Source organism: Trachurus japonicus, chromosome 5 (genome assembly GCF_045865225.1).
Source record: "Trachurus japonicus isolate A0001 chromosome 5, Traja_1.0".
NCBI lineage: Eukaryota > Metazoa > Chordata > Actinopteri > Carangiformes > Carangidae > Trachurus > Trachurus japonicus.
In genome coordinates, this window is record NC_140911.1 from 20,804,931 (window position 1) to 20,830,506 (window position 25,576).

The window sequence follows — 25,576 nt, forward strand, 5'->3', positions numbered from 1 at the left end:
TAGATTAATGGGAGTTATTTGAGATCATTAGTTGTGTAGGAGTGTTCATGTTTGAATGTGTGGGTGTGTTCAAGCTCCACTGTGTAATTCTATTGCCTATTAACAAAAATTGATTATTTCATTCAAAAGTATGAACACAACAAACTGAAGTGTTCTGCGCTCAAAAAAATAATTGACCCAAAAATGTTGACGTTAAGTATTTCATTTGCATGAAGTTTTTCCATGTAATTTTATTAGGCAAATTCAATGTGAGGGTTCCATTTATAGTCTAGCAGCAAGTCCTCAAAAAGGCTTTAGTTTTTGAGATACCCCTACCTGAGGTAGAACAAAACATGTTAGCTGTTGAGGTGTTCAGCGAAGACCTACAGGGAAACTGTGCTCACTCCCTAGCAGTGCAGGACCAGGTTCAGGGACAGAGAGATGTGTCTGCTTTTGTTGACTTTGTTGATAAGCTGATTTTTAACTTCAGCAAACATTTTGACAACTTCTGCTTTGGACAGCACCTGGCCATCTTCATTCAGAACCCATTTCTCATCACAGATGTCACATCTCTCATTTGCCTCGTAATTTTTGACTGTGCCACTGTTTACTGCTTGGAATGCAGTGTTTCCCCCAGAAAATGTGTTAGTTAAGGTGGTGCCTGTCCTGTCGGGGGGGCAAACGGATCGTTCGATCGTCCGGGGGGGGTGTCTGGCGCGCCGTATTAAGTTTGGCTTTCACCACGCGCTGCTGTTATGCATGCGCGCTTCTCTGTGGTGTGTATGTGTGTGAGAGGATGCAGAGATGAATGGAGATGAATGAAGGCGATCGTCCGACGGGGGGGTGGGGCGAATATCGCTACATTTTTATTTTTTTTAAGACGTTAGTTTAGGCGGCAGCTCTTTGTTGTTAAGGCGGCCGCCTTAACAGGAAAGCGCTACGGGAAACCCTGGAATGCAGAGACTTGATTGGCTGAGTAGCATCACGTGGGATGGCTTAACTTGTATGTGATTGGTCAGTTCATTTCCTGATCTTAACCAGCGCAGCTTTTCTAGTGTTTACAGCATTGGTTATACACACTGGAAAAGCTGCGCCGGTTAAAAGTATCCCGTCAAATTCATCTAATAATTAATGGATTATAGATCCGGGTCTGTACAGGATTTCCTCTGGGTCCGGACTCGGGCCACGGGCCACCAGTTAGTGAATTATGGACTAGGACAGTGATCATCAACTGGCGGCCCGCGGGCCGAATCCGGCCCGCCGAACCTTCCAATCCAGCCTGCGACTGAGTTCTGATAGTTAAAAAGTAGCTATTATATTTCTCAGTCTCTGTTGGTGTGCGCCTGTAAGTCAATGCGCTGGGACACGGAGACACGCAGACACGCTCAAAGAAAGTGTTAGTGTGCGCCTGCCTGTAAGTCAATGCGCTGGGATTAGGAAACGCCGCGGGACCCAAAGCCGGGTGCATGAAAGTTTAGGGAGCTGGACTGCAGGGTTTTCCCTGCCTGTCTGCAGAGGTGAGCTGCCGGGGTGAGTTTGGCCGCCGCCTTGGTTAAACTGGGTGTGCACGGGCCGTTCAGATGTAGCGTCTTTTGCGCACTCAAACCCATTCAGTGTAGATGCGCGTCATGCGTGCTCACAACCCAAAAACGATGCGGTAGCGGCGCGTGTTTGATGCCACGCGGTTGTTTTTTGTGCACGTCCTGTGGCGCACGGACCTGCTTCTCCCTCCGGTGTTGTGTCCCGGTTCCCCCTCTGCCTGTGTCTCTCCTACTGTTTCCCACTGAGCTCTGCCCGGGTGTGGAAAAACGTCGCCTCCAAGATGTAGAATGTGTATTATAGAAGAGAAACACTACTGACTACTCAGGACTACTGACTTGTATCATCAGAACCGATTGTCAGCCTCCTTTCATATTTAGGCTGAAAATCACAGGGCCAGTCAGCAGTGTAAAGCTCCAGCATGTGGGAGCATCTGAAAGTCCAGCTGTCAAGATTTTCATTTTATATCATACCAAACACCAGAGATTATATGTATAAATGAAAATTATGAGCTTACAGGTAAAATAGAATATAAACAAATAAATTAGGCCTATTAGGCAAAAAGGTGAATTTAATTTCAATCTCGGCCTATTTAAATGTCCGGCCCCCAAGGTGTCTGTTGAGAAAAATTCTGGCCCTTCAACAAATATAGTTGATGACCCCTGGACTAGGATGTCATTTGCGTGGCACAGAGCGCCCTTTGCCGCTGCGATGATTTGGGAGATTCTCAACTGAAAATGTTCAGGCGTGGAAGATATACCAAAGGGGAGCCTCTGAAAGCAGTATCTTCTGTCAGTCTGAATCTGTCGAACTGTTTTATCCATTGCGGCCATGAGCTGGGCTCCTCAAAGCTGAAGTTACCAGTAAGGTGCGATAGAGAATAGGGATGTAACGATACACTCAACTCATGATTCACGATTACGATTTTATCACAATTCTTTTTAAATCAAAATGAGCTACAGACAAATTATGACCTAATAAAATTATCTCTTCTTCATAAGAGAAAGTGCAACTGAAATAGTCTGAAAAATTCACCTTTCATTACAGATACACTGCACATCACCATTTATCACCTTTTATCACAAGTAAAACTGGTCTTATTTACAAATAATCGTTCAATTAAAAAAAATCAAATAGTTTGAGCCAATTTCATTGGTCGATTGGTCTGAGGAAAAACAAAATAAACATTTGGAGCCGAGGCTTGTCAAGAACTGTGTATGAAGACAGACAGCTTTTCATATGAGTCTTTATAAACACTGTAAAACAGGACTGAAAGATTACCAAAGAAAATAAGGTTTATGGATGGTCTCACTCTCAACACGTTCTGAATCATGCAGAACATGCAGTGATAAGCAGAAGGTGGACATTAGGCAACTGTCACTGCAGTTTCATAGGAGGTGTCATGTTATGCATGGTGACATTTTCTGCGTGGCTGTTGTGCTCACTTTACAAAGCAGGTAACGTCTCACATATCTCCTGAATGTCTGGTCTCGCAATCCATAAACAATGGGGCTAATGAACCGAGGCAGAATCTGGACAATGATGTAATTGACAAAGCGTATGGACAAGTGCTGTTCAGGCATTAAGTAGATCAAACTTTGTTCAAACATGGGCATCACATAAGTAAGCATGCACAACAGCAACTGAAATCCATGTAAGAGAATAGTATTTCTGGCTTTCTTAAAGTCTAAAGTTGCTCCTTTGGCAGCAAACAGAATCCTGAAGTAAGTATAAAAGAGTATGAGCCAAACCAAGGCAAGACAAAAAATGTTTGACACTTCTCCCTTCTTTAGGCTGTAGTAGCTTCTAAACACATAAAAATGAACACATAACACTCTGGAGTGAAAGAAGTGCAGAGGCTCTGTGGCCAGGAGAATGAAGAGGTCTGGTAAGATAGATAGTGAATTCGCGACCCAGATCAAACCAATGAAGATGTAGGTTTTCTTTACAGTGCAGAACTGGCCATGACGGAGGGGGATGCAGACAGCGATGTAGCACTCAACTGCCATTCCAGCCAGGTTTAGTGGTGTGTTGAGGGTGGTGAGGATGGTGATCGTCAGTAGGATGAGGCAGAAAGATACACTGATAGTATACAAGGTGTAGCTAAGAATATGCAGCAGAGTGGTCAGGGCCAGCTGTGTCATGTCATTTATCACCAGGTGAATGAACAGGATGTAACGAGGGCTCGAACTGAAGATCTTTAAGAAAGGGGAATCAAGCAAACAAACATAAGATGAAAAACAGACGACAACATGGTCCAAGTCTGACATTGTTCAACCTTTTCTGAATAAGCCAATCTCTTCTTGGACCAGTACTGGAATATTACAAACTCGCAAATGATTGTCAGAATTTTGAAGTTAATGAGCCAGATCATACAAATATTATCATATGGTGTCAATACACATGCTTTTGTCTTGGAAAGGCATTTTTGTCTATTTTTAAATCCTTCATACCATCATCCATTATTCTGCTAAATCAATGATCAGATAATTTTACACAGTGCACTTTAACCCCTCTCCCCACCCCCCATTAAACCATTAATATTTGGGAGTTATTTATTTACTTATACTATTTATTTATACTTTTTAATAGATATAAAACTGCCTTTTGCATATATTTATGCTACATCTCTGTTTATGAAGCCAAAGATGAATTTACACAACAGTGGACAATAAAGATTTTCAATTCAATTCAATTTCTTTTTAGCCTGCTATCATTTTTCTGGAAAATGGATTTGGTAAAAATGATGGATCTATACTCCTAATTGCACGTCGTATATGAAAACACAGCTATGCTTCAGACCTGGTGCTTTCTGAAGGTGTGGACCAGTGTACCATTGATGTAGTTTATGGAGATACACAGGGCTGTGACAATCACATTTTTGACCACAGCTGTGGTGAAGGAGTCCCGCTGTCTTCCAGCCGCAGTGAAGGTGCCATTAACAGATGATAGATTCATGTCTGAAATGGTAGAGTCCTCCCTGTCTGAAAGAAGCACATCTTTAGGTAACGCTGTACTCTCCACAGTGTAAGTATTAATAGAATGTAATGGTCAATAATAGATTCAAATTAAGGGAAATGCTCAGCTTTTAAAGTCAATCTGCCACAAATGTACAAATCCAAGGGTAAAACATATTTTCCAAATGTTAAAAACAAAAATCCTACCTGTCCTTCCTTCCTACTGGAGGTGCATTCTACATCACAGGCTATTTAATTTATTCTGACACTGTATCAGCTATCATAGAGCAGATGGCTTAGTCTATCAAAGTTACCGTAGAGGGATCACAACCACTGAATGAAGACAATTTGCTGATTGTCCCCTACATTATATCTTCCAGAAAACCCTTACGTTCTTTTCAACAGACACAGCGATATCTCTTGATATTGAATCTAAATAGCAGGAAAAGTACATTAAACAAACATATATCATGCAGCAATACAATAGAATGATCAACACAATAACACAATCCTTTGCAGCCCATGCAATATTGATTCAGTGTGATAATGGCAGTAAGCGTGAAGAAAATGCTCATACCCAGTAGGATCTCACATTATACCAGTCTGTTGTGCATGTTAATGAGAGTTTATAAAGGTTGATGGAGGTCGTTAGTTGTGTATGAGTGTTCATGTTGACGTGCGTGGTTCATCTGCATATTTGTGTTATTTCAATGAATGAGATAAGTGTGTCAAATTGAATTTTATAATCAGTATATGATATATCAACTGACAATGTGAAGCTATTGAATGGTGTCTCTTTAGTAGTAATGAACCTACAGGAAATTACCAAATGAATCTGCAGCTTATTTGGATTTTAAATAACTTAAAGACGAACCTTTCCCCTGTTTTGCTAACCCTCTACCTGGCCATGTGTATATTTTAGATGAAACTCCTCCAGAGTTCTGTAATTGTGTTGATGATATATGTAACATATATGCTCTCTGTAACCGTGATGATGATACGTATGCGGTCTAATATTATTGTCTGGGGGTTCCACATGGGCTTTCCTGGCTACATGGGTGGACCCCACATTGTCCACAGCAAATACATATACCACATTTACTTGTCACACATCAGTTTTCTACAACAACATTTACTGGGGGGATTGTGTTGTTCTATGGGATAGAGATGGGAGGCTCCTGGTCTCGATGTGAAGCGATTATTGATATAATTTTTATCCAGGTCTTGATCTAATGCAGATAGTTGGGCGTAGTGTTGTCATGATACCAACATTTTGGTACCGGTATCGGTACCAACATGTTTTTCGATACTTTCCGATACTTTTCGGTACTTTTCCAAATAAAAAGAGAACACAAAAAATGTCATTATTGGCTTTATTTTAATAGAAAATCTTAGAACTATAACATATGCATCAGTAATCAGTAAATCAGTAAACAGTTACTGCTGCTGCAGGATTAAATTTCCATCTATATTAATCTGAACTCTTCCTAAATTAAAACATTAGTGGTCTGTTTAAAGTCCCACTCCCGCGACCCTTTTCGGCCATTTTAAAACCAGCTCATTAGCCATGCACATTAGCAATGCACCTCTGGGGGGTGGGCGGAGACTGCGCTGCTCTGCACCCGCCCAGCCACCTCCTCGCACCCCACCCCCCCGCTTGCTGACAGCTGGACATTGTACAATTACAGATTCAGCGCGTTTAACGTAAAACTCCACACTGGGATTCGATCCCAGACTGGTGCATAGTCCTTGCTCACAGTGCAAGCTGCTCTACCAGGTGAGCTATCCCTGTTATACCTTGACAGCTACACCGAGCTGTGAAGGCTTTCACCTCTGAGCCAGATGCAGAGCGGGGCGGGAGCTTGTAGCACTAGTGCCCTCCCCTGGAGCTGTGACACCCTCAACTCCAGTCTTCCTGAAACTGCCAGTTTGAGTCTGCCATTGGTTCACAGCAGTTTGAAGGCAGAAAAACTCTGAAATGCAATTTTGCACTGCTGATAAGTGCTCTAACACAAGAAAAATGCCACAGGAACATGTGAAAAGCTCAAAAAACACGATTTTCACGGGAGTGGGTCTTAAAAATGAATATCAACTTGTTTTCTTTGCATTATTTGAGGTCTGAAAACACTGCATCTTTTTTTGTTATTTTGACTAGTTGTAATTTTTGGGAGAAATTGTTATCAGTAGTTTATAGAATGAAACACAAACGTTCATGTTACTCAAACACCAAGGGGGCAGTTGTCGGTCTGAGAAGTGAAGCTCACTTCCGCGTTCAAAAAACTCCAATCCCCTCGGCTTCCTCTGGGGGCTGGCTCCAGAAGGGAGCAACTCCAATTGAGCCCCATGTTAAAATAGCCGATTTTACAGCTTAAAAAAACATATTTACAGCCTGGTACATTTTAATTTTTTGGTCTCAACCGATAGTTTCTACCCCCGCACACACTCTGAGGGGGGTGAATTTTTTTTAAACTCTACCGTTTTACTATTATTAGGTTTAAAGTTCTGGCCAATTAGGGCGCAGAACCGTTGAGTGACAGGTCCGGAGACCGCTGCTACGAGGCCAGTGGGCGGGCTCTCGGCCGGCCAACCGCCGCACCGCTCCAAATATGGCAAGTAGAATCCAACATGGCGCGGTTCAAACCCCCGTAGTAGCGGCACAAAACAGACTCCCCCAAACCAATGGCGGACGTCACGGGTGCTACGTCCATTCTTTTTACAGTCTATGTCAAACACACACACCTACTGTTTCCCATACGTAGACCAAATTGATTCTGCCCCCCCCCATCAACGCAAGAGAGAGAGAGAGAGAGAGAGAGCATGCCAGTGGTGGTGCGCGGTGAAAACGAAACTTATCAACCAGCAGTGTTTGCATTAATTAACGAGTCTGTGGCGGCCGTCTCTCTCTCGCGCGCACACACAGAGACACACACACAAACACAGGCACATGGACAGGTGGCGCTGTAACGGTAATAAAAAAAAAAGCACCTTGCTTCGTTTGTGGCTCGCTCACTTGCTCGCCGCGGCTCAAATTACAATGCGGCGACTTCACGTGGCGACGTCACCGCTGCCGGTACCGGTCCCATCTAAGCGCAGTATGGTACCGTTTTAAATGCGTCAGTACGGGGCGTCGCGTGGCGAAGTGGTTAGAGCGGGCGCCCCATGTATAGCGGCACAGTCCTCGCTGCAGTCGGCCCTGGTTCGAATCCCGTGTCGGGCGCCATTTACTGCATGTCATTCCCCCTCTCTCTGCCTCCCCGTTTCCTGTCTGTCTCAACTGTACTATCTATAAAGGTATAAATGCCCAAAAAATATATACTTTAAATGCGTCAGTACCCCGGTACCACTCTAGTACCGGTATACCGAACAACCCTAGTTGGGCATTTTGTCCAAGTTTTTTCTAGGTTCCATTTGGACCTTCTTATGTAGTTTGGCCTGTATCTATGTGATGCTACTATTGTTCTTTTTTTCTTTTCTTTTTTGTCCCTTTTCTATTCATGGCATTCTATTTATTATAGTCGAACCCACAGCCTCTTGTCTCGTCACTGTGCGTAAAAGTTCTATTTTCTGATATGATAGGGATATTTATGATGGCTCACTTTTGTCCTAGTTGTATGTAAAACATGTTTACAATACATTATCTAATATCTCACTGTCCTGAATAATTTCTATGATTGGGTTGTATACCGTGATGACTGATTTAGACCAGCTGGTTCTGTTTAAAAGGGAGACACACCCACAAAACCAGTGCTGAGGATGGCTGCTGGCCGAAACGCATCCTTTTCTGTACTGCTGCTGTGCACCTTATTTTAAAGGTCCAGGGTTTCCCCCAGTGCATTATAAGCCTGGCGGGCCGCCAAGCCTTACTTGCCCCACCGCCAGGCTAAGCATCGTTTATTAATTTTTTAAAATCAGGTTTTGTACTCCATAAACACGTGATCAGGTATCTTTTTCATCACCTGACAACGTCACTGCTGCTTCACCAGCTGACCGAGAGGAACGCACCGAGTCCACGTTAACGTGAGCCGAGCCGCGGCTCCAGAGGCTCAGCCAGCTGTTGTAGCATGGCAGGTAGCTGTTAGCTGGTAGCTGTTAGCTGTTAGCATGTCGTCCCCTGCAGCGTCAGAGCTCCGGACTCCTGTGAGCCGCGGGGCTTCTTTGACCTGATGTGGAAATGATCCACTGTTTCATTTTTCAGCTCGTAAAGTTTGCGATCACACACGTTGTCTTCTCTGGTCCAAACAGTAGATCCGTGAGTGTCACGTTTCCATGACGACTGACTGGAAAAAGAGCGTATGTAACGTGACTCCAGATGTAAAAAAGATCTCGGAGAAAAAAAAAAAGATCTGAGAAATAACGCCACACTTCAACAATGGAGACACCAGTCAGTCGTTTTTTAGTTTTTAATGCAAACAGTTGATGTTATTTATTTAAATATTTTTGTTACAATTATAATAATAATAATTATTTTTTGTGGTTGATTGAACAGTATTTCAAGAGTGCCTTTCTGTAAGACTCATCTTCTAATAACAAATCTATCTTCTAATCAAATTTCCAGTCAACTTTTAATATCGATCTTAAGGCCTTATTGAATCACGCCTTCTAAATGCTACTGCTCCATTAATGAATCTGTTCCCTACAGGGCCCTGCCATCAGTCAATGGTCAGGGTCAGGCCCCTGTCACAAAAAAACACGCTTGGGCATCGGTGGCCCGCCGATGGGCTACCGATGTCACCCTACCACCGGGCTTAACAAGTTTTCTGGGGGAAACCCTGAGGTCCCATATTATACTCTTTTTAATCAATTTCACACAGCCGTCAGACGTCCAACTACACTGTATTCAAAATGTATTGCCCCAAACTGATCCGTGGTCCTGAATTTCAGCTGTCTAAAAGTCGCTCAAATGAGCTCTACTGAGAACAGGCTGTTTCTGTGCCTGCACCTTTAAATGTTAATGAGCTCTGTCTGTCAACGCCTGCCTTGCCTGTTACACGCCCCTCTCAGGGAGAGCATGTGGCTAACGGTAGCATGGGCTAATGTTTATGGGTGGATGTATTGCTATGGCCAGAGTGATTGATATAACAGAGTGGCGACAGCTTTTGATGTCACCGCCAGTGTGGTGATGTGGTTCATGTAGCTCCCAATAGTCCCAAACTAGGCTTGACACAACGTTCAAAACACACAGCCAGTATCACAACTAAGCATAAAGTCCGCTAGCCTAATGCTAACGTATAATGTAAAACTCCATAGATGGACTAACAGAAATTAGCATCGCTATCGCCGTTTCGTGGCAAACCAACAGCCATAGCAGTAAAGATGCTAAAACCTGTTTTAATTCTGGTTTTATCACTGTTATCACGTCAGTTTTAATATTTTTTCATGCGAGAAAGTCACAGTTTAATCCAGAGTCTGTGGTCAATTTGCTCCGACGTTTGTTTTGGTCTGTGTGAGCCCCGACCGGGGACCGTGACAGCGGCTGTCACAGCGGCAGCAGCCGCTCTACTGGGCTGATCTGCTGGGGCCGACCTTCGTCGTCATCCCTGGGGAGAAAACGAGCCAAGTAACTTATCCGCATGCTTTTAGGCTGTCTTTACACTGCACGGCTCAAGTGGCCCAATTCCTGGCTCAGATCGGATCTGTAACATGAATGTGTAAACGGGACAAATGCGCATTGAATCGGATATTGTCAGATCGGAAACAGACAGATCGGATCTTTCCTGGCAATGCGTGCCATACGTCATCAATGAAAATATTAATTCACGTGCTCACGCGTCTTGCTGGACCTCTGTAGCCTGTGATTGACACATGGGGCTGACCTGGACTACCGTGGCCAGCTGTGGCCAGCTGTAATTGCTGTCACAGTGTTTAATTTTTGTGGTGTCCGCAAGTCTGTTTTTTTCCCCCCTCACTAGTTCTTGTTCTCATATAGGCCTACAGTAACATTCATTTCTATGCGGATCAATATGAGGGCAAGCGAGGGAATTTGAAAAAAGAGAGCGCGCAAGATAAACACCAGATTTCACGTTTTCCTACCAGCAAAAACTGAACCAAGCCGATAAGAAATCAAGAGAGAAAAAACAAACAATGTACACAAATGTGCCCAAGAGGCTGTCCCGTCCTCACTACGTGAACGACGGAGGATCGAACGGTGGCACAACTGTCACCGTCACTGTCAGCTGCTCATCTCACAGCAGCTCCGCTCCACGCAGCCACTTCACTAACTTTATTTTGTAACGTTCACTTTATAAGTGACGTGTTGGATATAAACTCTGAACACCAGTCTCACCTTCGTTTAAAAGTATTATTATACGTGACAATCTCCTCAAATCACTAGTTTATTTCCAGCGGGTCGTTTCATGCAAGCACAGCAGATGTAAATGCAGATTATCAGATCTGGGTCACTTCTGATAGAACATGTAAATAGACTGTCAAAAAAATCAGATATAGGCAACAAATTGGAATTGGGCATAAAGGCCTGCAGTGTAAAGACAGCCTTAGAGGTTTACCGCTGGCTGGTTAAATTCTTTTTAGGATATTAATGTTGGTCTCATTGATGAAATCTAACAACTGTGGCAGTCACATTAGTTTGTTTGAATGAAAAGTGAGGAGGAGCTGGGCTAGTACTGAAATCACCACATTTACGTAAATAAATAAATGTTTTACAATGAACCGATCAGTCTACAATAAATTTTATTTTGTTAAAGCAGAAGTAAGCGATCCGGTCGTTTTGGCTAATGCTGCGTTCTAGGCAGGCTTTTGAAACCGTAAGTTACAGCTTCAAGTCACGACTTACGACTTTGTAGCGTTACAGGCAACCCACAACTCGCGTTTCTCTGACCTGTTGCCTGTGAAAGTCACTATAACGGCCACTCGTAACTTCCGACTTGTGAACTCGCCCCAGATCGAACTGGTACGACTTCACAGGTCAGAAAAACACGAGTTACGGGCTGCCTTGAACGCACCATAACTTCTTGTCAGCCGATGGAGTTAGCAGCCCCCGCCCTCGTCATGGATCTATTGGTCCTCGTCCCTACGTCACCACATTCACGCGCATCCCTTGGCTGCACACACAGCCCTTCATGCTGTTCTCTCTCCTCATTGGATAAAAATTGTAGGATACAAGAAAAGTTTTCTCCTCGGCTCAGAGCAGAGCAGAGGGACTGAGAGACCCGTGTTTCGGTGCAAACACTCTATGTAAGTGATTGCTGTCGGGAGATATAACTATTTAAGACTTATATTAACACAAAAATATCGCTTACTTCTGCTCTAAGTAACATGGTTACTTACACGGCAAAGATTATTAGGCTACCACTTTATGACTTAAAATTGGTCGGCATTTCATCAACTTAGCTCAGGAGGAGTTTCTTGCTGTGCACTGCAGCCATAGAAACAGACGTGACCACAGGAGCTGAGTCTGAACAGCCTGTTTTAGCACCAGCTGGCAACAGATTTTCATATAATGGTGGCGGATAGTGCTCACTTTTGAATCGTCCAAAACACACACTACGTTGCCCCCCGCCCCTTCAGAACTCCAAAAGCATTTTGATGACACTGAAACTTCTCCAAACCCTTCCTTAGTAGACAATTGGGTGAATATTGTCATATACAAGCTGGGACCCCCCTTTTTATTTCTTTAGTGAACATGAGCATGAATTGGGGAACTTTAGTGATTCTGGAAATTAAGCCCTTGACCAAGTGTTGCCCTGCAGATTCACAAGGAAGTCCAAATTTTAATGGGGATAGAAAGAATCCTTTTTATTGAACATTTATCATTGGACATTGTCATGTCTTGAGGGGAGCAAGTAATAGGAACCAAACAAATTAAATACTTATCTATTTATTTAAAGGAGACTTATTATGCCCCTTTTCCACAAATTAAAATAGTTCCCAGGTGTCTTAAAGACATGTCTTTGACATGCTTCAATCAAAATACCCCAAGGATCAAACATCGCAGCACTTTTTTCATCTGCTCAAAACAGCCCAGTTAAGAACGGCTGGTTTCAGTGTCTGTCCATTTAAATGCAAATGAGCCGTACTGCTTGCCCCAGTGCAAAAAAAAAGGTGCAAAATTCCGCAAAAATACTTTTAACAAAAATTGTTTCTTTTTTCATTTTAATGTGGGACAGTTAAAACTTAATAGAGACACCTCAAACTGGACTTTATCGTGGTCTCACAGATTTTTGTGGAGGAATGTTAGCCCTTGTGTGGAACAGATGTCTTTTCAGATGGTTTCTGAAAGTTTTGTCTCGCAGCCCATAAACCACCGGACTGATGAGTCGAGGCAGAACTTGAACCAATATTGAGACTGTGAAGCGAATGGCCAGTACCCCTCTTGGGAATAAGTATGTCAGACCTTCTAAAATTAGATGAAAAACATAGGTAAGCATACACAACAACAGCTGGAAGCCATGGAGGAGAACAGTGTTTCTTGCTTTCTTGGCATCTGTTGCAGCTGCTTGTGCAGTAAACAGTATCTTAAAGTATGTATATACAAGAGTGAGCCAGACAATGACCAAAAACACAGTGTTGGATATGTCTCTTTTCTCTCTTAGATATGGGTTTCTGAAAATATTTTCTCTGAGGCAGAAAACCCTTGAGCTAAAGAACTGCATAGACTCTGTGGCCAAGGCGACAAATAAATCTGGCAGGATTGAAAGTGAACTTAGCACCCAAATCAGGCCGATCACTACATAAGTTCTCTTGACTGTACAGATCTGTGTGTGGCGGAGGGGGAAACAAATGGCAATGTAACACTCTACTGCCATGACGGCTAGTGTCAGAGGATTGTTCAGATTTGCAAGTATAGCAGTCATCAGCAAAATGATACATAAGGAGACGTTTAGAGTGAACACAATGTAACACAGGACTTGAACGACGGTGAATATAGTCAGCAGGATGATATCATTGATTACCAGATGGATGTACAGGATGTAGCGAGGGTTCATATTGAAAACCTGTAGGGATGGACACAGGAAAAACAGCACAGTTGATTACATGGTAATACATAACAATAATAGCCTGTGGTGCTAACTTCCAAAGGGATTCCTTGAATTAGGTCTTAGAATTATACATGTGAATTGATTCAGACCTGATGTTTTTTGAATGTGTGTACCAGGGCACCATTGACATAATTAATGCAGATGCAGAGAACCACAGTAATCACATTCTTGACCACGGCTGTTTGTAAGATGTCCCGGTAGACTGGTGTTGTAAAATTTCTTTCAGTGTGTGAGAGGCTCATGAGTACATTGACCAGGTCCTCCAAAGCTCTTTTACCAGGGAGAACTGTAGGTCACAGTAGAAGAGAAGACAACAGAGTATCAGCAATGAGCCGGTCAAGCTTTTCTCATGAAATAAGTGATTAAGCCATTAATACCAAACATCTATTCAAATGAATTACATTTGCACAGGGTCAGGGTTCGACATTAACAGTTGCCCGATTGCCCGGGGCAAGTAAAAATTGCAGGCGGGCCAGTAGGACCTGTGCGGACTTGTCCGGTCAGGGCTCCGCTTTTCGGCTCTTCGCGGCGCTTCCACGTCCGGTGGACGTTCCGCAGCGCTATGCAGGCACTGGGCACTGCAGCCAAAGATGGTAAATAGAGAATCTTTGCTGCAGCCTACATATCGAGCAGGTCATTACCGCTCGAATATGAACTTTTCACCCCACATTCGAACGAATATTCGAATGTCGAATAAAAAGTGACAGCCCTATGCTCTACCAGGTGAGATAGGCTATCTACGTCACTCGTGGCTCGCCGTATTTAATTGGCGATTTCACCGAGTATTTCACTGACGGTGAGCGGCCTGACGCTGCTTCATTAACGCCGCCGCTGTTTCTGACTCGGGGCAGACGCACGCAGCAACAGTCACCTGTTACCGTTACCATACCGACGAGCTAACGTGTCCTTTTTAGTTTTTATAACCCTGTTGTCAATAAACACACGTGGAAACGGTGCTTCAACCAGGGGTGTCAAACATGCGGCCCGCAGGCCAAAACCGGCCTGGCAGTGGGTCCAATCCGGCCCTTATCATGAATTTGCCAAGTGTGAAATGTATCAAGAAATTTCAGGTGGTTCATAATATGTTTTGTAAAATGATAGTTCATTAACTGTAAACATCTTAATAATGTACTAAAACAGAGGAAAAATGTAATTTTTAAAATATATTTATAGGCTATCATGCTATTGTTTACTGGTAAGGCCTACTTGAGATCAAATTGTGCTGTTTGTCGCCCCTGAACTAAATTGAGTTTGACACCCCTGTGATGATTGGCTGTTTGCCTGTCACTGTTGTTTCAATGTCCCACATCCTTGAGTTTTACAGGGGCATCTCAATAAACTAGAGTAACATGGAAAAGTCTAGGCTATTTCCAGTAGTTCAAGTCAAATGGCCCCAACCAAGTACTGAGAGCATATAGATGGACATGAACATTTTTATATTAAAAATGCTTTTTTAAATTGGTCTTTTCTAATATATTAATACTGAAGCTAAATTGCCCACTGTCCACTGCGGCATGTGAATGCAATGAAAAGAATAAAATCTGATTGGAGGAGCCAGCTATCTGTTAAAATGTTGTCCAGGTTAATGTTTTTAGCCATTAAAAGGCCCTTCAGTTCAAGATTTCAACTGTGATCGGGCATTAAACAGGTGGCTCACCTGTTCAGATGGAGGGTGTAACTGCTACTGGTCAAATAATGTGAAATAGCAGTTAATTTTACATGTCAGCAATGATTGCCATTTAAATGCAATTATAGATAATAATAAATACTGCTTTCTGAAGAAATAAGTGTTGTGTAGTGTTGTATATTGTCAACAGGAAGGATTTTAGTAAGATATACGTCATGAGCAAAAGTATACACAACCAGAAAAAAAAAACCTAGGCAGGGCAAGTAAGAATTTAGATGGGGCAAGTAGATTTGAGAAGTACTTGCCCGACAGGGCAAGTAGGAAAAAACCTTAACGTCGGACCCTGAGGGTGTTTATGAACAATGCACAGATTTATAGTTCTTCCATGTTGATGTGCGGTTAACTTTTTACTGAAATCAATGATGTCAGTGACTCATAATGTCAATATACATTATGTTACAGAGAAAGGATATAATTTTTCCTTTAAGCAGATTACTCAATTCTTTAACATGACTGATTACTGCCCCACAACAAGACACTCAAAATCTGTTAAAGGCACAACAGCAATCAAGTAAATAAAGCAACAATTATTCCCTGTCACACTTTGATATACAGTAGCAGAGCCATTTCTAATATAAGTATTTTCACCTGTGTTTTTCTGCCATCACAAGACAAACAGTTTATGCTGTGAATAGGACCTGTCAAACCCTTTGGTCAGTCAGACTTCATATGAATCTTTAAAATAGACATTTTTCAAGTGAAATATTTTTGACTTGTCATAGCATAAAAACATTTATGATGGCTCTCCTGTGTTATTCCCAGTAATTCCCATGCCCCAGCCAATCTTCCCAGTGAGCTTGCACACACAAATCCAGCACCCCCAGATAAGAGAGCTAAATGATATCCAGTAATGAATTATACCAGCATGTGACCTACTATTACACATAGAAATCTGCTGTTATCTATAGTCTATAGTCAGACCACAGTTTATAACAATGATGTGAATAAGGTTCAAATCTTGTCAATGAACAGTATAACCTTACAGGACACAATGATCGCCTACAGAATAATAGTAAATTAAAAATACCCCATTATTGATATATTATCTCTTTAGACTTAGACAGTACAACACTCACCTTAGTGTTTGTCATATATGGCAATGATACAGTAAGTCTGATGTCTTTGAAATTACTTAATATATAGTAGTCACTGCAACTGTCATGGGATCAATAACAGTAATGGGCATAACGTGTGTGTATGTGTGAGTCGTCATGCTTTGGTGACATTAACCTGCTTACACAATTACATCATGCATTTAGGTTCAGGCGTACATATGTTTATTTGTTGCTAATGTTCTAGAGACATAGTCATTCTTACTTTAAATTTGTTTGCACTGTTTCAGTGTGAGGATTTTCCTTTTGGTAACGATAACCTTAACTTTTATTAAGTTTAAGGTTTATTTTCAGTCTGGCTTTGATTGAGGTTAAGAGTAGGGCTCACTGATTTATTATCTTAGATTCATAAGCTTTACTATACCTCTAATGTGTAAACACATTAGAGGTATCAATCAATCAATCAATCAAAATTTATTTGTATAGCACTTTACAGTAAAGTATAGCACTTTACAGTAGCCAGACGGTACCCAAAGTGCTTTACATCAAGGCAATAAAATAATACATAAAGAACAATACATAGAAATCCAGGAAAGTGCCACAGTGCTGCAAGAAGACACAAGAAAGTGCTACTAGTGCTGCAGGGTGTTAAAAGCCCTCTCAAAGTGCATACAGTAGAATAAAAACAGGTAAAAATAAGTACACTTAAGAGCAGGACTTCCCTAGTCAGAGTTAAAAGCTAATCTAAAAAGGTGCGTCTTTAGCTTCGATTTAAAAAGGCTGAGGTCAGTAATGGTGCGAATGTCGGGTGGCAGTCTGTTCCACAGCCTGGGAGCTGCAACAGCAAACGAACAATCGCCCCACTGTTTATATCTAGAGCTTGGGACCTCTAACAGAAGCTGGCCGGAAGAACGGAGGGCCCTGCCATGATCGCGGATAGTTAAAATCTCTGACAGGTAGGAGGGAGCCAGGCCGTTGATGGCATAAAAAACAAACAATAAAAGTTTAAAATCAATTCTAAAACAAACAGGAAGCCAGTGGAGAGACGACAGCACAGGGGTAATATGTTCCCGCCTGGATGTGCCTGTTAAAAAAAGTGCGGCAGCGTTCTGGACGAGTTGAAGACGCGAGATTAAAGACTGGCTGAGGCCAACATACAGTGCATTACAATAGTCGAGTCTTGAACTGATAAAAGCGTGGATTGCCTTCTCGAGGTCCTGCCGACTTAAAAAAGGCTTCACTTTGGCCAAGAGACGCAGCTGAAAAAAAAAGCTGGTGCTAACAACAGACCTAATCTGCTTGTCGAATCTGAGTCCACTGTCAAATGTTACCCCAAGATTCTTTACATGTGGTTTAAAAAAGGGCGCCAAGGTCCCAGAGTTTGCAGGTAAAACATTTGACATAGATGGAGTGGCAAACAAAATACATTCAGTTTTGCTGTCATTCAGGTGCAAAAAGTTCAGAGCCAGCCACTGCTTTACATCAGCAATACAGTCCAGTAACTTAGCAAGTGCAATGTTTTCATTGGGTCTCATGGGCAAATATAGGCAGGGGTGAGGGGGGCTGATTCAGTTGTTGTCAGTCATGGGTTCAGTACTGCGTGCTGGAGGTTGCCAGACAGTACGCGGCTACCCAGCCTGCTTGGATGGATACCATCACCCTGGTAAAAGGAGGGACGGTTCCAGAATAAGTTAAAATTGTCAATGAAGTTGAAGCCCTGCTCTCTGCAGGCAACCTGGAGCCAGGAGTTAAGGGACAGGAGTCTGCTGAAACGTTCTGAGCCAAGATTGAGTGTGGGAAGAGGGCCACAGATGAAAACTGTTTTACCACAAGTTTTCAAAAACTCAAATAGTTTGTTGAATCTGGCTTTGAGCACCTCAGATTGCCGGAGGGCAATGTCATTTGTCCCTACATGGATAATGATGCGGTTGACAGAGGGGGGAGTTGATTGGAGCAGGTCAGGGAGCTTGTTTAATAGTGAAGTGACAGTGGCACCAGGTAGACAGTGTGTAGTGGAGTTTTGAAGACGGATGTTCCTAGTGATGGAGTCACCCACAACCATCTTGGTGGGTGGAGAGATATGAGGGAGAGTAGAGCGGGGGGCCGGGTGACTGGGGGCAGGTTTAGTGTATTGTGACCTTGTATGACACGAGGCTGGAGGCCTGGCAGGGCCTGCCCGGGGTGCGGGGGTGAAGTAGGCTATGGAGCGGCGGAACCCTGGGGGGGGCTTTGGCACAGTGGGTGGAGGAGGGAGGGGTCGCGGGGAATTAGAAGAACCCTGTGAAGAGGGGGACCTGGGTTGAGAGGGCGCGGGCAAAATAGGGAAGTCTTTCTGACTAAGAATGTCATATCTGTTATCAAGATGAAGATTAAAATGAGGAAGAAGAGGTGGGGGGGGGGTTCTTTCCTTCCTTTGCCACTGAACCACCAACCAGTTGTTATGATGGAGGGGGGTTGGGCATGGCGGGGCAGTATCTGAGGGCACGGTGACATCTGACCCCAAAGCTCTGTTTGGGTCCGTTTGGGCTGGTCCGAAGACGATGGTGTCCAGAAATTTCTCATCTTCCTGGATCTGGTAGAGGCGAGAGATTCTTGCTTCCAGCTCCAGGATCTTTCCGGCCAGACGGGTGCAGCTGTCACAGCTGGACGGCGAGGAGAGCGGAGGCATGGATGCGATGCACTGAAACAGAGGGAGAGAGAACAGCAGCCAGCAGAGCAGACAGCCGGAGAGAGCCGGGAACGATGTGCAGGACGAGGCTGCGGAGGAGAGGAAAGTGCCGTGCAGGACACCTACCCGCCAGGGCTCCGTCCTGGAGCCCACAGCAAAGCGAAGACGACACAAGACAGCAGCCGGAGGCTTTACCCGGCCAGGGCACGTAGACCGAGCCCGCTGGTGGAGACGAACTCAGGTGAGCCTCCGCTTGCGGTGGCAGTACTCTCCAGAGTCACTGGCTGCAGGATTCAGTCGAACTGGCTTCAGCCACAAGCCGAAGTGTTCGTAGGAAGATTATCCACGAAGTAGCGGAGGGAAATGTCCATACAGTGGTGGTGGAAACCCAGAGGAGTGAGTAAAAATTTTAAAACCGGCGTCACTCTAATGACGTCTCGGAGATGGCGGCGGGCGGCAGCGAACCACCCAGATTCTGCTTAAAATAGAGCGATCGGCACATTCGATCATTAAAAACAGTAGCCCGACTGAAAGAGACACTCCTTAAGATGTGGATCGAAGTCTTGAATCAAATTAAAAAGCCGTAGAAACTAGGGATGGGTACCTTTCGCATTTGAATCGATACGGTATCGATACTCAGTACCTGGGAACCGATATCGGTACCAATCGGTACCTGTTTTCGGTACTTTTTGTGTGTAGTAATTAAAATAAAAAAAAAATAAAAATGTCTAAAATTTTAATATTTACCTCTTAACAACATCACAACTCCTCAGCCTTTAAGAGTATTTTATGTTTTAGGGATGGGCAATGATTTTCATATAATGGAATAGTTATTCAATGAAAAAAAAAAAAAAAGCTTATGAGACTATAGTCTTGTCTGAAAAAATGTCCGTTTTTACTGTGGGAAAATGAGAAACATGGAGAGACTCCTACAGCCATCAGAAAGCTCTGTGTGAAACTTTGTCAAATAAAAAAAACAACTGAAACTGCAGAGCAAACTCTGCAACATGTGGACTTCACGTTTTGACGAGAGGAGAGTGAGAGACTTCATCCTCGTTTAGATCTGCTCTCATTACGTGACGAGGACTTGAATGGCGCCGCTGTGATGAGAAGCGGGACTCGGGACCGGACCGCTTCGGTACGGATTGTCACAACAGTCCGTTCTTCACGTTTAATGACGGGTGGCTGTATTTCAGGTAGTGATTTAAAACGACGGGCTGGCGCTGCCGCTTCTCCGCGTCTCATTTCAGAGAGAGAGAGAGAGAGAAGGGGGGCGGGCGCGAGTGTGCGGGGCTCATGCAGACTGCACTCTCTCTCGCTGACGCACGACGATGGTGCGTTCAGGTACCGAAATGTGGTACCGATTGACTTTATGTGAATCGATACTCGGTACTTTGGTGGGAATTCGGTCGGTATCAAAAAAGTACCGAATTTCGGTACCCATCCCTAGTAGAAACAAGTAAAAAAGCGTTGTTTCTGAGAGCCGAACTCGACAGCAAGACAGCGAGACAGCGAGACTGCAGACAGACAAGACAAGAGGTATTTAATGTGTAAACACAAAAATAAAAAATATCGCTTACTTCTGCTCTAAGTAACATGGTTACTTACACGGCAAAGATTATTAGGCTACCACTTTATGACTTAAAATTGGTCGGCATTTCATCAACTTAGCTCAGGAGGAGTTTCTTGCTGTGCACTGCAGCCATAGAAACAGACGTGACCACAGGAGCTGAGTCTGAACAGCCTGTTTTAGCACCATCTGGCAACAGATTTTCATATAATGGTGGCGGATAGTGCTCACTTTTGAATCGTCCAAAACACACACTACGTTGCCCCCCGCCCCTTCAGAACTCCAAAAGCATTTTGATGACACTGAAACTTCTCCAAACCCTTCCTTAGTAGACAATTGGGTGAATATTGTCATATACAAGCTGGGACCCCCCTTTTTATTTCTTTAGTGAACATGAGCATGAATTGGGGAACTTTAGTGATTCTGGAAATTAAGCCCTTGACCAAGTGTTGCCCTGCAGATTCACAAGGAAGTCCAAATTTTAATGGGGATAGGAAGAATCCTTTTTATTGAACATTTATCATTGGACATTGTCATGTCTTGAGGGGAGCAAGTAATAGGAACCAAACAAATTAAATACTTATCTATTTATTTAAAGGAGACTTATTATGCCCCTTTTCCACAAATTAAAATAGTTCCCAGGTGTCTTAAAGACATGTCTTTGACATGCTTCAATCAAAATACCCCAAGGATCAAACATCGCAGCACTTTTTTCATCTGCTCAAAACAGCCCAGTTAAGAACGGCTGGTTTCAGTGTCTGTCCATTTAAATGCAAATGAGCCGTACTGCTTGCCCCAGTGCAAAAAAAAAGGTGCAAAATTCCGCAAAAATACTTTTAACAAAAATTGTTTCTTTTTTCATTTTAATGTGGGACAGTTAAAACTTAATAGAGACACCTCAAACTGGACTTTATCGTGGTCTCACAGATTTTTGTGGAGGAATGTTAGCCCTTGTGTGGAACAGATGTCTTTTCAGATGGTTTCTGAAAGTTTTGTCTCGCAGCCCATAAACCACCGGACTGATGAGTCGAGGCAGAACTTGAACCAATATTGAGACTGTGAAGCGAATGGCCAGTACCCCTCTTGGGAATAAGTATGTCAGACCTTCTAAAATTAGATGAAAAACATAGGTAAGCATACACAACAACAGCTGGAAGCCATGGAGGAGAACAGTGTTTCTTGCTTTCTTGGCATCTGTTGCAGCTGCTTGTGCAGTAAACAGTATCTTAAAGTATGTATATACAAGAGTGAGCCAGACAATGACCAAAAACACAGTGTTGGATATGTCTCTTTTCTCTCTTAGATATGGGTTTCTGAAAATATTTTCTCTGAGGCAGAAAACCCTTGAGCTAAAGAACTGCATAGACTCTGTGGCCAAGGCGACAAATAAATCTGGCAGGATTGAAAGTGAACTTAGCACCCAAATCAGGCCGATCACTACATAAGTTCTCTTGACTGTACAGATCTGTGTGTGGCGGAGGGGGAAACAAATGGCAATGTAACACTCTACTGCCATGACGGCTAGTGTCAGAGGATTGTTCAGATTTGCAAGTATAGCAGTCATCAGCAAAATGATACATAAGGAGACGTTTAGAGTGAACACAATGTAACTCAGGACTTGAATGACGGTGAATATAGTCAGCAGGATGATATCATTGATTACCAGATGGATGTACAGGATGTAGCGAGGGTTCATATTGAAAACCTGTAGGGATGGACACAGGAAAAACAGCACAGTTGATTACATGGTAATACATAACAATAATAGCCTGTGGTGCTAACTTCCAAAGGGATTCCTTGAATTAGGTCTTAGAATTATACATGTGAATTGATTCAGACCTGATGTTTTTTGAATGTGTGTACCAGGGCACCATTGACATAATTAATGCAGATGCAGAGAACCACAGTAATCACATTCTTGACCACAGCTGTTTGTAAGATGTCCCGGTAGACTGGTGTTGTAAAATTTCTTTCAGTGTGTGAGAGGCTCATGAGTACATTGACCAGGTCCTCCAAAGCTCTTTTACCAGGGAGAACTGTGGGTCACAGTAGAAGAGAAGACAACAGAGTATCAGCAATGAGCCGGTCAAGCTTTTCTCATGAAATAAGTGATTAAGCCATTAATACCAAACATCTATTCAAATGAATTACATTTGCACAGGGTCAGGGTTCGACATTAACAGTTTAAAAATTGCAGGCGGGCCAGTAGGACCTGTGCGGACTTGTCCAGTCAGGGCTCCGCTTTTCGGCTCTTCGCGGCGCTTCCACGTCCGGTGGACGTTCCGCAGCGCTATGCAGGCACTGGGCACTGCAGCCAAAGATGGTAAACAGAGAATCTTTGCTGCAGCCTACATATCGAGCAGGTCATTACCGCTCGAATATGAACTTTTCACCCCACATTCGAACGAATATTCGAATGTCGAATAAAAAGTGACAGCCCTATGCTCTACCAGGTGAGATAGGCTATCTACGTCACTCGTGGCTCGCCGTATTTAATTGGCGATTTCAGAGTATTTCACTGACGGTGAGCGGCCTGACGCTGCTTCATTAACGCCGCCGCTGTTTCTGACTCGGGGCAGACGCACGCAGCAACAGTCACCTGTTACCGTTACCATACCGACGAGCTAACGTGTCCTTTTTAGTTTTTATAACCCTGTTGTCAATAAACACACGTGGAAACGGTGCTTCAACCAGGGGTGTCAAACATGCGGCCCGCGGGCCAAAACCGGCCTGGCAGTGGGTCCAATCCGGCCCTTATCATGAATTTGCCAAGTGTGAAAATGTATCAAGAAATTTCAGGTGGTTCATAATATGTTTTGTAAAATGATAGTTCATTAACTGTAAACATCTTAATAATGTACTAAAACAGAGGAAAAATGTAATTTTTTAAATATATTTATAGGCTATCATGCTATTGTTTTACTGGTAAGGCCTACTTGAGATCAAATTGTGCTGTTTGTCGCCCCTGAACTAAATTGAGTTTGACACCCCTGTGATGATTGGCTGTTTGCCTGTCACTGTTGTTTCAATGTCCCACATCCTTGAGTTTTACAGGGGCATCTCAATAAACTAGAGTAACATGGAAAAGTCTAGGCTATTTCCAGTAGTTCAAGTCAAATGGCCCCAACCAAGTACTGAGAGCATATAGATGGACATGAACATTTTTATATTAAAAATGCTTTTTTAAATTGGTCTTTTCTAATATATTAATACTGAAGCTAAATTGCCCACTGTCCACTGCGGCATGTGAATGCAATGAAAAGAATAAAATCTGATTGGAGGAGCCAGCTATCTGTTAAAATGTTGTCCAGGTTAATGTTTTTAGCCATTAAAAGGCCCTTCAGTTCAAGATTTCAACTGTGATCGGGCATTAAACAGGTGGCTCACCTGTTCAGATAGGGCATGGAGGGTGTAACTGCTACTGGTCAAATAATGTGAAATAGCAGTTAATTTTACATGTCAGCAATGATTGCCATTTAAATGCAATTATAGATAATAATAAATACTGCTTTCTGAAGAAATAAGTGTTGTGTAGTGTTGTATATAGTCAACAGGAAGGATTTTAGTAAGATATACGTCATGAGCGAAAGTATACACAACCAGAAAAAAAAAACCTAGGCAGGGCAAGTAAGAATTTAGATGGGGCAAGTAGATTTGAGAAGTACTTGCCCGACAGGGCAAGTAGGAAAAAACCTTAACGTCGGACCCTGAGGGTGTTTATGAACAATGCACAGATTTATAGTTCTTCCATGTTGATGTGCGGTTAACTTTTTACTGAAATCAATGATGTCAGTGACTCATAATGTCAATATACATTATGTTACAGAGAAAGGATAGAATTTTTCCTTTAAGCAGATTACTCAATTCTTTAACATGACTGATTACTGCCCCACAACAAGACACTCAAAATCTGTTAAAGGCACAACAGCAATCAAGTAAATAAAGCAACAATTATTCCCTGTCACACTTTGATATACAGTAGCAGAGCCATTTCTAATATAAGTATTTTCACCTGTGTTTTTCTGCCATCACAAGACAAACAGTTTATGCTGTGAATAGGACCTGTCAAACCCTTTGGTCAGTCAGACTTCATATGAATCTTTAAAATAGACATTTTTCAAGTGAAATATTTTTGACTTGTCATAGCATAAAAACATTTATGATGGCTCTCCTGTGTTATTCCCAGTAATTCCCATGCCCCAGCCATTCATCCCAGTGAGCTTGCACACACAAATCCAGCACCCCCAGATAAGAGAGCTAAATGATATCCAGTAATGAATTATACCAGCATGTGACCTACTATTACACATAGAAATCTGCTGTTATCTATAGTCTATAGTCAGACCACAGTTTATAACAATGATGTGAATAAGGTTCAAATCTTGTCAATGAACAGTATAACCTTACAGGACACAATGATCGCCTACAGAATAATAGTAAATTAAAAATACCCCATTATTGATATATTATCTCTTTAGACTTAGACAGTACAACACTCACCTTAGTGTTTGTCATATATGGCAATGATACAGTAAGTCTGATGTCTTTGAAATTACTTAATATATAGTAGTCACTGCAACTGTCATGGGATCAGTAACAGTAATGGGCATAACGTGTGTGTATGTGTGAGTCGTCATGCTTTGGTGACATTAACCTGCTTACACAATTACATCATACATTTAGGTTCAGGCGTACATATGTTTATTTGTTGCTAATGTTCTAGAGACATAGTCATTCTTACTTTAAATTTGTTTGCACTGTTTCAGTGTGAGGATTTTCCTTTTGGTAACGATAACCTTAACTTTTATTAAGTTTAAGGTTTATTTTCAGTCTGGCTTTGATTGAGGTTAAGAGTAGGGCTCACTGATTTATTATCTTAGATTCATAAGCTTTACTATACCTCTAATGTGTAAACGGAGCTAAACCGCTGGACCTTAAAGGGGAATTGCTGTTTTTTACAATCTGGACCTTATTTTTTAGCATAAAATGCGATCATTTACTCACCCAGATAACTTTGGTGTCATTACAAGTCGTTCCAATGAAATTAGATCCAGTCGAGAGCCGTGTATATCCGTATAATGCGAGACAGGGCAGTGGAATGCAGCCTCTAATAGCACATTATCTGCTG

At 42.7% G+C, this 25,576-nt stretch overlaps 3 protein-coding genes across 3 annotated transcripts; all 3 read right to left on the reverse strand.

Annotated features, from left to right (window-relative positions):
- Nucleotides 1–2,918: 2,918 nt before the first annotated feature.
- Nucleotides 2,919–4,476, reverse strand: LOC146987518 (odorant receptor 131-2-like). Its single transcript, XM_085777908.1, has 2 exons — nucleotides 4,321–4,476; nucleotides 2,919–3,716 (listed from the first exon to the last, which is right to left on the reverse strand). Exons 1-2 carry the CDS (start codon nucleotides 4,474–4,476, stop codon nucleotides 2,919–2,921), a joined length of 954 nt encoding a protein of 317 aa, XP_085634034.1.
- Nucleotides 4,477–12,631: 8,155 nt separating this feature from the next.
- On the reverse strand, nucleotides 12,632–13,432 carry LOC146987519 (odorant receptor 131-2-like). The gene has a single exon (XM_085777909.1). It carries the CDS (start codon nucleotides 13,415–13,417, stop codon nucleotides 12,632–12,634), a length of 786 nt encoding a protein of 261 aa, XP_085634035.1. The 5' UTR covers nucleotides 13,418–13,432.
- A 4,368-nt stretch (nucleotides 13,433–17,800) lies between these two features.
- Nucleotides 17,801–22,162, reverse strand: LOC146987520 (odorant receptor 131-2-like). The gene is made up of 3 exons (XM_085777910.1): nucleotides 21,374–22,162; nucleotides 18,709–18,890; nucleotides 17,801–17,870 (listed from the first exon to the last, which is right to left on the reverse strand). The coding sequence occupies exons 1-3, from the start codon at nucleotides 22,142–22,144 to the stop codon at nucleotides 17,801–17,803; spliced, it is 1,023 nt and encodes a 340-aa protein (XP_085634036.1). The 5' UTR covers nucleotides 22,145–22,162.
- Between the last annotated feature and the right edge of the window lie 3,414 nt (nucleotides 22,163–25,576).

What these genes read in the sequence shown, in the direction of transcription:
- LOC146987518 (XM_085777908.1), bottom strand. Translation starts at nt 4,476, where the DNA reads ATGAATCTATCATCTGTTAATGGCACCTTCACTGCGGCTGGAAGACAG. An exon ending in ACACCTTCAGAAAGCACCAG is followed by an intron (nt 3,717 to 4,320) that starts GTCTGAAGCATA and finishes CCTTTCTTAAAG; the next exon opens with ATCTTCAGTTCGAGCCCTCG.
- LOC146987519 (XM_085777909.1), bottom strand. Translation starts at nt 13,417, where the DNA reads ATGAACCCTCGCTACATCCTGTACATCCATCTGGTAATCAATGATATC.
- LOC146987520 (XM_085777910.1), bottom strand. Translation starts at nt 22,144, where the DNA reads ATGAACCCTCGCTACATCCTGTACATCCATCTGGTAATCAATGATATC. An exon ending in ACATTCCTCCACAAAAATCT is followed by an intron (nt 18,891 to 21,373) that starts GTGAGACCACGA and finishes CCTCTGTTTCAG; the next exon opens with TGCATCGCATCCATGCCTCC. An exon ending in GACCCAAACAGAGCTTTGGG is followed by an intron (nt 17,871 to 18,708) that starts GTCAGATGTCAC and finishes TCCTTTTACCAG; the next exon opens with GGTGATGGTATCCATCCAAG.